General features: G+C 42.7%; 1 protein-coding gene across 1 annotated transcript in view; it reads left to right on the top strand.

Moving 5' to 3' along the window:
• Window positions 1-13,027, top strand: part of LOC126203448 (proliferating cell nuclear antigen) — a 33,674-nt gene extending 20,647 nt beyond the window's left edge. Inside the window, exons 3-5 of the mRNA XM_049937765.1 lie at window positions 554-698; window positions 1,077-1,216; window positions 12,608-13,027. Of these exons, the coding sequence (XP_049793722.1) occupies window positions 554-698; window positions 1,077-1,216; window positions 12,608-12,721 (399 nt within the window). The 3' untranslated portion in view covers window positions 12,722-13,027. The remainder of the gene's footprint in view (window positions 1-553; window positions 699-1,076; window positions 1,217-12,607) is intronic.
• The last annotated feature ends 20 nt before the right edge of the window (window positions 13,028-13,047 follow it).

Below are 13,047 nucleotides of genomic sequence, written 5' to 3'. Positions count from 1 at the left end.
GGGCAGTAGCCTGTGACGTGTAGTGCACACCTGACCCATTTAAGGGGCACATACAGTCTTCAACCCTATGGTGCAAGGTCAGGAAGTCGCAGCCTAGCTTGCTGCCGAACTTTTGACATGTATGGTTCAGTCCTGCCACTTGACTCAGAAGCAAGGGTCCATATCAGTTTTGGTGACAATGCTGCAAATTGAGAGCTTTGTTGAAACTCCATGGCTAGATCTCATTAAGTTTGATTCTAGTGAATTGTTTTAATATTGCATTTTAGTTGGAGTTTCTAAGTCTGATTAGAAGTTTGTACTGTTGATTAAATGTTTGCTCTTAGAAAGTGCACTGTTCATTGAGAGTGCAAATTAGGGCTAAACAGTACCATAATTTTTCCAATTTGTTAAATGCATTTAGTGTTTAGATATTTTGGAAATGATTGTTTCTGTATGCTCTGTCATCAGTATACATTCAACTGTAATCTGAAGGGCATTATTCTGTATGGGGATTAATTCAACATTTTATGTTCTTACTATGTAAAGCTAATGGAATATTTATCACTGTCCACAGGAGACTGATTACTCTTGCACAATAAGGCTTCCATCGGCAGAATTTACTCGCATTTGCCGAGACTTGAGCCAGTTTGGTGAATCGTGTGTAATTTCATGTTCGAAAGAGGGAGTAAAGTTTTCTGCAGCAGGAGACATTGGTTCAGGTAAGGAATTGGCAGTAATTGGTCTTTCAGATTGGCTATAATGGAAAGCTTACAAAATAAACTGACAGTGGAATATTTTTGCCACCAGAGAAATTTCTAAATATGTAAAATGCCTTTATTTCATTAGGCACAAAGTGCATAGCATCAATGGTTTGAAGTGAATTTTGCAGTCAACAGCTATCTTCATGATTTTGTTAACATGTAGGTTACTGTAAAACAGCAATCCACATGGTATCATATTTGTTTTTAACTATTTGATATTTTCCTATTTTTGAGTCCAGATAATGTTTATGGCACATTAACTGCAATATTGCACAGGTACTTAGTTTCCTGAAGTTACTTTTATTGCTAGTGAAGTAACATGTAATTATTTTACAGCTAATATAAAATTGGCACAGACAGCTAATGTTGACAAAGAAGAAGAAGCGGTGACCATTGAAATGCAAGAACCAGTCACTTTGACATTTGCATGCAGATACCTATCATCTTTTACAAAGGCCTCACCTCTGTCACCCGTTGTAAGTACAAAAGTATTTAGTGATTTGTTGTTTTCAGAGTTTGTCAGCTGTTTCTGGCTACAACTTTTACTGGTAGCAGTTGAGGCATGTACTAGTTGCAGAAGTGACTGTTTTGCTAGCATAAACTCTGTTAAAAGTGTGGAACTAAGTGCTAAATTTCCATCCATTACAGTGTACATTGTGATATGCAAATGCTGGTGAAAAGCTGATGCAGTTTTTATGCTGCACGTTTGCTGCTACAATGAGTGTTTGCAGTTATTGGGATTTTTGTCTATGCAGCTTTAGATGTGAAATCTCATTGGCAACAGATCATGAAATTATGCATGGTGCTGTAGCACCACCATTCTTATTTTACAGAACTCTCGTAAAACTTCTTTGCGGACACCGCATTTTTGTACATGCCGTACCAAGCTTGATGTGCATCACGAGGATTTTTAATTGGTGCATTGGTTAAACATGTTGTTGTTGTACTCAAATTTATGCACAGAAACCACAAAATATGAAACTTTAGTTTTGGAAGCAAGTCAACGTGGCACCTGCTCAGTTTCCTTAAGGGACCCACACATGTTAAATAATACAGTCAAACTGTCTATACATTGACCATCTGAGGATGTTTATTGATGTATTGTCAATACTAGAAATATTGACGAGCAGTATTGATCTCAAAATATTCTCAATATTGTCAATACATACAGTACATGTGAGGTGCAGTATTGATGATTTGACAATATTTTCCAGTCAGATGTTGACAGAACCTCAGGAACAAGCCACATGGTGTTAATGTGCACTGTTTATTTTTCAGTAAACAGTTGTAACGTACTCAGATTGTTTTTAAGGAGTCTTCACACAATAGGCTTCTGCAAGGGTAATTGTTGTGTATACCACTTTAGGATGGTTAACAGATTCACTGTGACACTGCTTACTACAGTAATATGAAAATATTGTATTGGTTGGTGTATTACATAGCAGTTTGGAAAAATGATACCATTTTGAAATATACTAGTAAGAGATCTGTGAAATGCAATTTCACCAAATTGTCACAGTATGGAAAGAGTTTTTGCATTAGTTACCTGAAGAGGTTCTTGACAGGCAGATATAATTCCTTCGCAGGTTTCCACAAAATTTTACTGATTGTGTTGGCTGATACTAGAGAACTAAATGGAGTATTAGAATGAACTGCGTGATGCCAGAAATTTGTTTCTCCTAATCGCTTGTCGATTGTGATAGCCTCTGCCATTAACGTATTTTGCTTCCTTCTCTGTTCTATCAACACTAATAATTTGATGCATGATGTAGGAGGGCTCATTGAAAATAATTTGACATCTTTTGCACTTGTAGTTCTGAGTTCAGTTAGTAAATTAACAACTGACCAGTCACTCCATTCCACCACCCCCTCCCCTCAGGCCCATTTCGTCTTCATTATTTTCTGTTGCTCACAAGCTACAGCTAATATACTTGCACACCTTAACCAAGCAAAATCGCGCTATCAACTGACAATTTGTTCAGTAATGTTGATAGTGTGAGGTCTCAACACTATAGTGAAGATTTGACAAACTAGAATTGTTATCAAATATTGGATGTTTGCAGGCCCCTTTATATTGTATCATCCAATCCCAGCACGATACATGTCCCCCGCAGGTGGCTCACCTCTCTTTAGCGAGTTCGTATTTTTCTACCATGGGTCCCCAGTCTTTGCAGCACCTTTTCCATTTCTGTGCTGCATGTCTATCCTCCTCCTAATCTTTTCCCCTTCCTTGGGGAACATGTCTGGGGTTTTTTGGGAATGTATTCTGCATTTTTCATTAGCTGAGACAAGAACAGTCTCACCACTGTTTTTCATTTATCCGTTTTTCCTTTCTTTGTTAACCTTCTCCTATCCTCCCTCTGCTTTGCCATTTGAAACTCCTCTTTTCCTTCTTCCTTCCTGTGCGCTCGTGAAGGCCTGGTTGCTCACGGGTTATTGGCTAGTCACAAACCGTGTGTCTACCATCTGGCACCTACAGTACTGTTCTTGCTAAGTTTCGTTCCATGGAGGGCATGACCATGCAGACATATGATCTCAAATTCAGCACTGCAGTTGTGAAATCACCCAGTGTCATGGTAGCATTGCCATCTCCTCGTCCAGCTGTGCAACAAGTCACCAAACTTTCGCCTCCTGGGGTGAAGTCACCTGCTATGCAACCGGCAGGCCAGAAAGGACAGAAGGAATACCCCCACAAAGACTTTCTACATCCCTCCATCCAACAAACATCTGAGTCTTCCTGTGCCAAATGGAAAGGCTCCAAGAAGTCAAACTTGTCACATGATGCCCTCGCCCAGCAGACCTCCATGCCGCCAGTGTGCACCGCCACCATTTTTCTGCCCTGGACTCCGCAGATCAACAGAGGGAGACTGCCGATGCCTCTATAAATCTCGTGGAGCAGGTTTCTCCAGCCCCTACACCCTGTAGCAGAGTGTCTTTCAAGGCTGGCGGCACTCGGCAGCCGCCGAGGTGATACCGCTTCAATTTTTCCCTCCTCCCTTTTCCTTATTATGACTTCTTCAGTGGAACATTCATGACCCTTGATACAACAGGGGATTTATGGCTGCTCTTAGAATCGCAGCATCTGCTTGTTCTCTGCCTACAGGAAACAAAATTGTCCTCGACAGCTTTGAGCTCCGGCATTTCTTGTGGAGAATCATGCTGCTCGTATGGGATGATCATAGTCAACCCATCTCTGTGACTACCCGCCTTCAAGCTGTTGCAGTTCACCTTTCCCTTCCTCACTTGGCCTTTTACCTTTGTACCATTTACATTCTTCCATCGTTCGATGTCACCAAGGCAGACTTCTTCCAGCTTACCGGGCAGCTACCCGGCTCATCTCTGCTGCACCATCCTCGTTGGGATTCTCTCAGAATCTGTCTGAGAGGTGCCCTCTTGGCTGACGTTAATCAACTTAACCTCATCTGCCTTAACACGGGAACACCCATGTTCCTTTCAGACTCCACACACACTTATTACCATTTGGGCCTATCCTTCTGCAGTGCCCAGCTTGCCCATTCTCATGAGTGGTCCATTCTGACAGCTACTTGAGTGACCAATTCCTGTGTGTTATCTGTTTGCTGACTCCTACCCCTCCTACACGGGTGCCCAAGAGGCTGTTCGTTAAGGCTGAGTGGAGGCTTTACTCTTCCCTGGCAACCTTCAAATGTTTACCCGGTTGTAATGACCAGCTAGAATATCTTACAAATGTTATCCTTACTGCCACAGAACGTTCCATTCCTCACATTTCCTCTTTTATCACACTGTTGCAGTCCTCGGTGGACTGAGGCGTGCCGTGACAGTTCGTGTGGGGAGATGTGTGCTCAACGTTTTTAGCCGTCATCATATGATGGCAAACTGCAATCGTTATAAACAGTTGCAGGCACTCTGTCATTGCATGCTTTGGGATAGCAAAAAAGCTAACTTGATTTCATTCACTAGTTCCTTTAACAGTTCCACCTACCTCTTCCGTTGTTTGGGTCTGATGGTAGCAGATGTCATAGTCGACCCTGTTGCTATCTCCAACACCTTGGACTACCATTTTTGGGAGATTTCGAGCTCCTCCCACTGTCACCCAGCCTTCCTCCATCTGAAACAAGTGGAGGTGGCTTGAGTGATGTCCTCTTCACAGAATCGTGATTCCTACAATGCTGCGTTTACTATGAGGGAGCTAGGTCACTCTCTCACTTCAGCCCAATCCTCTGCCCCAGGACCAGACAATGTTTACATTCAGATGTTGCTGCACCTTCCTCTTGCGGGCAAGCACTTTCTGCTTCATAAGTACAACTGCATCTGGTCAGTCGGCAGGTTTCCTAGATGCTGGTGTGAAGCCACTGTCATACCCATACCTAAACCCAGTAAGGACAAGTACCTTCCTTCTAGCTACCACCCCATTTCTCTCACCAACTGCTTTTGCAAGGTGATGGAACATATGATTCATGCCTGTCTGGTATGGTGACTAGAATCTCGCCATTTACTAACCACTGCACAGTGTGGATTTAGAGCAGGCCGTTCAGTGGTTGACCATCTCGTCACTTTGCCCACCCTTGTCATACTGGTTTTATGTAGAAATTCTAGGCTGTGGCCGTGGTTTTCAGTTTGGAGAAACCCTAAGACACCTACTGGAGGATTGGCATGCTCCTTACTCTCTACATGTGGGGCTTCTGTTGCCACATACCCCGTTTACTTCAGGAATTTTTAAAAGACAGAGTTTTCAAGGTACATGTGAGTTCTACCTTGTCGGACACCTTTATCCAGGAAAACGGTGTGCCTCGGGGTTCTGTCATAAGCGTCGTCCTCTTTGCTATTGCCATTAAACCTATAATGGCTTGTCTCCCACCAGGTGTCTCTGGCTCCTTTTCGTTGACATTTTGCCATCTACTGTAGTTCTCTATGGACTTGTCTCATTGAGCGGCATCTTCAGCGATTTCTCGATTGTCTTCACTCGTGGATCATCGACTATGGCTTTAATTTTTCCACAGAAAAACCCATTTGTATGAATTTTTGGTGGCGCAATTGGTTTCTTCCACTGTCTTTGGGACTTGGGCCTGTTATTCTTCCATTTGTTGAAAATACGAAATTCCTGGGGCTCATAGGAAACTTTCTTGGTCCTCATATGAGTCTTACCTGGCAGCTCGCTGTACGCAGTCCCTCAATGTCCTACGTGTCCTCAGTGGTGCTTCCTGGGGAGCAGATCGAACCACCCTCCTCCATTGTACCGGTCCCTTGTCTGTTTGAAACTAGATTATGGATGTTCCATTTATGCATATGCACGTCTGAACCTTTTACACTGTCTCAATACTGTCCACTATTGTGGCATCCATTTTACCACTGGCGCCTTTTACACTAGCCCGGTTGGGAGACTATGCAGAAGCTGCTGAACTACCACTATCCTACCACCGTGACCACCTCAGCAGATATGCATGCTGTGTCTGCCATGCATGGCCACCAATCCTATGCCACCTTCTTCGATGATTCCTTTGACCACTAGTATGGGGTGTGCCACTCGTCAGTTATCTTCTTGAGTTGCCTTTCGCCTCTTGCTCCGGCAGCTTAACTTCACGCTGCCTGCAACTTTTGTGGAGGGTGTGAACCTTTCACCACCTTGGCTTTGTGTGCTGGCCCGTGTTCACCTTGGCCTTCCTTCATCCACTTCCTAAGGACACCACTCCAGCCTTGCTTTATCACCTTCAGTTTCACGATCTCTGTACGGAACTTCGCTGCTGCAGCCAAGGCTGCAGTCCTCCTGCCTCGGCCAGCCTCCCATTGTGTCCCGTCATCTGACGTTAGTGGGGTTGTTAGTAAGAGGCTTGTGTCGTTGTGGTGGGATACTTGGTCATCCCTTCAAGGAAACAAGCTTCGGGCAGTAAAACCGTTCCCAACTGCTTGGACAACCTCCTCCCGACCATCTCGGCGAGAAGAGGTCCTTCTGACCAGGTTGCGGATTGGGCATTGCCGGTTTAGCCACCACTACCTGCTCTCCGGTGACCCAGCCCCGCAGTGCCCTTGGGGTCAAGCATTAACAGTGCGCCATGTTTTATTGTCGTGTCCCCGCTTTAGTCAATCTCGTGTTGTCCTGTCCCTGCCATCTACTTTACCGGATATTTTAGCTGATGACGCTCGAGCAGCTGCTCGTGTTCTTCGTTTTCTAACTTTGACTGGCTTGTCCAAAGACATCTAACTCTTTCACTTATTTTATCTGCATCTTTGTAAGGACTTTCTGGTGTCCCCCCCTCCCCTTGAGTTTTACTAGATTCTATGTGCTCTAACAATTGTGACTGGGCGCTAATGACCTCAGTAGTTGAGCGCCCTTAAACCCCAACAAAAAAAAGGAACTTCGCTATAGCACCATTGTGTACACTGATGGCTCTCGGAATGACCTTGGTGTCAGCTGTGCCTTCATCATTGGCACTGATGTTTTTCAGTATTGGCTTCCAGAACACTGCTCAGTATTTATAGCAGAGCTTCTTGTCCTCTATCAGGCCACGCAGTACGTCTGGCTACAGAGGCTTTTCAGTGGTGTCATCTGCATATCAGACATTTCAAATGACATACATAAAACTGAATATTCTGGGAGTATGAATTAAAAAACTCCTTTCGTCACAAATTTTTGCGTTTTATTTAATACATGATACATTTCAGATCCTGTGGGTCCATCATCGGGTGTAACTTGTCTTAATACACAATTTATTTTTGCTCTTGAATTAGGTGAAATGCATATTCCATATAAACGAAGAAAAGCATTTTTAACTTTTTAACACAATCATTCATTCACTTCTCCATCCTGTTCGTGCATAATATTTCATTCAAGGGACACATCTGCATACACATTTTTGTGTATCTGCAGATCTGTGAAGTGTTTAAAAAATGTGTATGCAGATGTGTCCTTTGAATGAAGAGTAATGCATGAACAGGATGGAGAAACAAATGCCTGATAGTATTTAAAATAGTTTTAAAGATTATGTGGAAAATGCATTTCACTCATTTAAGAGCAAAAGTAAATAGTGTATGAAGGCAAGTTACACTTAATGATTGGACTCACAAGGTCTGAAATCCATCTTGTATTTAATAAAATGCAAAAATTTGTGATGAAAGGCATTTTTTAATTCATACTCCCAGAATATTCAGTTTCATGTATGTCATTTGGAATGTCTTCCTGTTGTACATTTCGTGTAAAAATATCAGGCATGTATTGTAATGCTGGCATACCTCTATTCCATATTGGTAGTTTAAAGATGCCTATGTGATTGTAGGAAAATAAATTTTTGGTGATAAACTAGCAAGATTTGAAAAATGTGAAAACGATTATGTTGGTTAGAGGTGAAGGTACTCGTGCAAAAGTGTATCCATTTTAAATGTGAATATCTTGTGGAATGTGTCAATGATTTGTACATACCAACCAAGTTTTTTCATTGCTGTTGAAGTAAACTTTAAAGGTGATCTGCACATCCATGATACATTGGTGAAACATCTGCCAAATTTCTAAGATGTGGTTTGTTGCTCCTTCTCATAATGTGATTTGCTGCATATAAACTTTCTAACAATTTTTTGGACAACGATCAGTGTGATGTTAAAATGGTAAGACCTCATGCTCGGAGGATACAGCTTGGTAACATGAATTGTGTGTTACTGGAACACACTGCAGTTTTTGTCTTCATCTCTGAATAGTTGTCACAGTGATCATGTTTCAGACCAACAATGACCACAGTCACATCATTAATGGTTGTATGTGTTTGCGTTGTATATCCATATTATTACTTGTTAACATTGATGTATTGTACTTGCCTGTAGACAGAATTCTTAATGCTATTGAAACAACATTGCTAACTGAAACTTCCTGGCAGATTAAAACTGTGTGCCCGACCGAGACACGAACTCGGGACCTTTGCCTTTCGCGGGCAAGTGCTCTACCATCTGAGCTACCGAAGCACGACTCACGCCCGGCCTCACAGCTTTACTTCTGGCAGTATCTCGTCTCCTACTTTCCAAACTTTACAGGAGAGCTTCTGTAAAGTTTGGAAGGTAGGAGACGAGATACTGGCAGAAGTAAAGCTGTGAGGCCGGGCGTGAGTCGTGCTTCGGTAGCTCAGATGGTAGAGCACTTGCCCGCGAAAGGCAAAGGTCCCGAGTTCGAGTCTCGGTCGGGCACACAGTTTTAATCTGCCAGGAAGTTTCATATCAGCGCACACTCCGCTGCAGAGTGAAAATCTCATTCTGGAAACATTACTAACTGGTTGAGCAAATGAATTACTCCACATATTTGATTTCTTATCAAAAGTTTGGGCAATATTGCAACAACATTGCTCAGTCTCTACTTTTTATTCTGCTCATGAAGCACCAGTGTTCAGATTTCAGTTTTTCATCCAGATAACGTTGTAAATGTAGCCTGTACCTTAATAGTAGGTATGGAACCAGCTTTTGGCACTGAAAGTTTGCCAATTGATGTCACTTGAAAGCTTGGATTACATGCCCATATTTTTTATAAAATGCTTGGATTCTGCCATGTTCAGAGATATGGTGGCAGCTTAACTTTTCTGTTGGAGCACCACATTCCTGCTGCTTGGCATTTATGTTTCTTTGACAAGTTGTACATAAGTCATTGGTTGTATTAACACTTCAGGGTGAATTGAGTAATCATGTGTTTCATAATTAAAGTTCCTCAGTTTCTACTGTATTTCCTGCAGCTAAAGTGTGGAGATACTTAAATTCCTTAGCAAACTAATCCTGGCATGCAACATATGAAAACGTAGATCCCAAGTAATAAAGGATGAAGGGCATGGCTGGTAACAATTCAGTGGCTCTAGATTTATCCCACTGTTCTTGAAAACGGCTGTTTATTTCTGTGTAAATTTCTTAAAAGTTTTGTAGAGATTGAATTGACTTGATTGAATTATTGGGGTGACCTGTTGGATGCTTTTTAATTTTCTGTGCTGTCCTCAGTTTCTTAGTGGTAAAGTCAAGGACTTGGATACTCCATATGGCTTCCTTTATGGGAAATTATCAAAAAAAGTTTAAATTTTCACATGAAGTTCTGGATTATTATACACTCCTGGAAATTGAAATAAGAACACCGTGAATTCATTGTCCCAGCAAGGGGAACCTTTATTGACACATTCCTGGGGTCAGATACATCACATGATCACACTGACAGAACCACAGGCACATAGACACAGGCAACAGAGCATGCACAATGTCGGCACTAGTACAGTGTATACCCACCTTTCGCAGCAATGCAGGCTGCTATTCTCCCATGGAGACGATCGTAGAGATGCTGGATGTAGTCCTGTGGAACGGCTTGCCATGCCATTTCCACCTGGCGCCTCAGTTGGACCAGCGTTCGTGCTGGACGTGCAGACCGCGTGAGACGACGCTTCATCCAGTCCGAAACATGCTCAATGGGGGACAGATCCGGAGATCTTGCTGGCCAGGGTAGTTGACTTACACCTTGTAGAGCACGTTGGGTGGCACGGGATACATGCGGACGTGCATTGTCCTGTTGGAACAGCAAGTTCCCTTGCCGGTCTAGGAATGGTAGAACGATGGGTTCGATGACGGTTTGGATGTACCGTGCACTATTCAGTGTCCCCTCGACGATCACCAGTGGTGTACGGCCAGTGTAGGAGATCGCTCCCCACACCATGATGCCGGGTGTTGGCCCTGTGTGCCTCGGTCGTATGCAGTCCTGATTGTGGCGCTCACCTGCACGGCGCCAAACACGCATACGACCATCATTGGCACCAAGGCAGAAGCGACTCTCATCGCTGAAGACGACACGTCTCCATTCGTCCCTCCATTCACGCCTGTCGCGACACCACTGGAGGCGGGCTGCACGATGTTGGGGCGTGAGCGGAAGACGGCCTAACGGTGTGCGGGACCGTAGCCCAGCTTCATGGAGACGGTTGTGAATGGTCCTCGCCGATACCCCAGGAGCAACAGTGTCCCTAATTTGCTGGGAAGTGGCGGTGCGGTCCCCTACGGCACTGCGTAGGATCCTGCGGTCTTGGCGTGCATCCGTGCGTCGCTGCGGTCCGGTCCCAGGTCGACGGGCACGTGCACCTTCCGCCGACCACTGGTGACAACATCGATGTACTGTGGAGACCTCACGCCCCACGTGTTGAGCAATTCGGCGGTACGTCCACCCGGCCTCCCGCATGCCCACTATACGCCCTCGCTCAAAGTCCGTCAACTGCACATACGGTTCACGTCCACGCTGTCGCGGCATGCTACCAGTGTTACAGACTGCGATGGAGCTCCGTATGCCACGGCAAACTGGCTGACACTGACGGCGGCGGTGCACAAATGCTGCGCAGCTAGCGCCATTCGACGGCCAACACCGCGGTTCCTGGTTTGTCCGCTGTGCCGTGCGTGTGATCATTGCTTGTACAGCCCTCTCGCAGTGTCCGGAGCAAGTATGGTGGGTCTGACACACCGGTGTCAATGTGTTCTTTTTTCCATTTCCAGGAGTGTAGTATCCTTAAGAGGGAGTGTTACTGCAAATAAAATATTGTCATAACTGGTGGTGAGCTGTAATGTCTTGCCAACAATTTGGCACTATTCATTGCATGAAGTTAAAAATCATTTAAGAAAATTGTTGAGTTGGCATGAGGCTCCCACAACTATTGGAAGTTTTCTCCATGTGCATTTTCAACAATTTGCCAAAATATCAGGGTCACTTATTTCCGTGTTACCTGTTGGGCAAGTACAGTAATGCTGTAGTACTGTTTACACTCCCATCACATGATCTGCAGTTGTGGTGCAGTAATAATTTGATGTTGAACATGCCAGTGCATGTCATACCATTTATCTGCTGCAGTTACTGCAGCCGGGTGTTCCTGCTGCTTGTATAACTCACCTGAATGCTTGCAAACTACAGAACATAAAAGCTAAAATTAAGCTGTTTATACAGTAATGGTGTGTATATTATGATATGCAAAATCAGGTTTGTTATGGTAAGGAAAGAAATGCTGTCAGGTAAATAAAGATGGAAATGCTGTCAGGTAAATAAAGATGGAAATTTTCTTATGTACACATCTTCTTGCACATTAAATGAATAAAACTGAAACAGTCGTTTCTTTAGAGAAGACTATTTTCATAAAAGGAAAAATACCTAGAAGTGTATTTGGGGTAGCCCACAAATCTGAAGCATCATTCATTTCTTGCATGCCACCCGCCCCCTCCCTATCTGTTAGGCCTAAAGACGTGACATTTTGCATAAAAAGTGAGATACATCCTTATAATTTTGTGTGTCTGTTAATATTTAGTACAAGTAAAAATTATATAATCAAAGTAAGAGATGTTTGAATAACAGCTGCATATTGGTACTCCATTTGTAGGTGCTAGAAAGGGCACTTGGCAAAGGTCACATTGTAAAAGGTGCAAAGAGTGGTGAAAATTTATGCTGAACACACACTCACTGTTCTGCTTCTTATAAATTTTTTGTATTTTATGAACATAGGACTAACATTAGATGAAAGGCATTTTCATGTATTTAGACAAGCAATTTGAGTTAATATCTTGCACCCCTTTCCTGTATACTTCTGCTGCTTGGGGCATTCCAGTCAGACTTTAAATTTTGCCCAATGCCTTCAGGTTAAGTGTCCTGCAGTTCTAAGAACATTTACAAATAAAAATACTGTTTTTGGAAGTGATTTCCACAATAGAAAAATTATGTTGAAATGTCCATTTCAGTGTTCGGGTGTATTGTTTTGGCACAGTTGGTTCAATTAAATGTTTAATTTACTCTACCTGAAATGATTAGATATAAATGTGATATTTCAGTTATGAATTTATAATTAAATATGAAATTACTGGTTTTATGCCTATTCTAAGTTATGTTGCTTGTTATAAGTAATGATAATCACTTTTTCCAGGTTCAGCTTTCGATGTCTGCTGATGTTCCTTTAGTTGTGGAGTATAAAATAACAGATATGGGCTACATCCGTTACTATCTGGCACCTAAGATTGAGGATGACGAGAATAATTAATACGTACTTGAAGGCCATGTTAAGTTTTTGTGTCTGTTTTAAAGTAACTCAGGAAAAGTCTTTTATGAAGTTTTTATGATCATGTTTGCCTGTGTATTATAGCTGCTTATGTGTGGAAGGAAAAGTGAATAGCAGTTTTAGTACAGCTGGATTTAATAATATTCAAAGATAATTATTTTAAAGAATTTTTCAACTGTGAATCTCACGGTAATGTACTGGTATTACATATTTCACCCTTTGTGAAGTAATAAACTTTGTAATTTATGTAGCTGGCTTTTCTACAGTCAAATAAATTTTTATACAAAACATTTTCTATAATCTCTATT

This window comes from Schistocerca nitens, chromosome 9 (genome assembly GCF_023898315.1).
Source record: "Schistocerca nitens isolate TAMUIC-IGC-003100 chromosome 9, iqSchNite1.1, whole genome shotgun sequence".
Lineage (NCBI taxonomy): Eukaryota > Metazoa > Arthropoda > Insecta > Orthoptera > Acrididae > Schistocerca > Schistocerca nitens.
The sequence above is the reverse complement of the archived record's forward strand: the minus strand, read 5'-3'. Positions and strand labels throughout refer to the sequence as shown.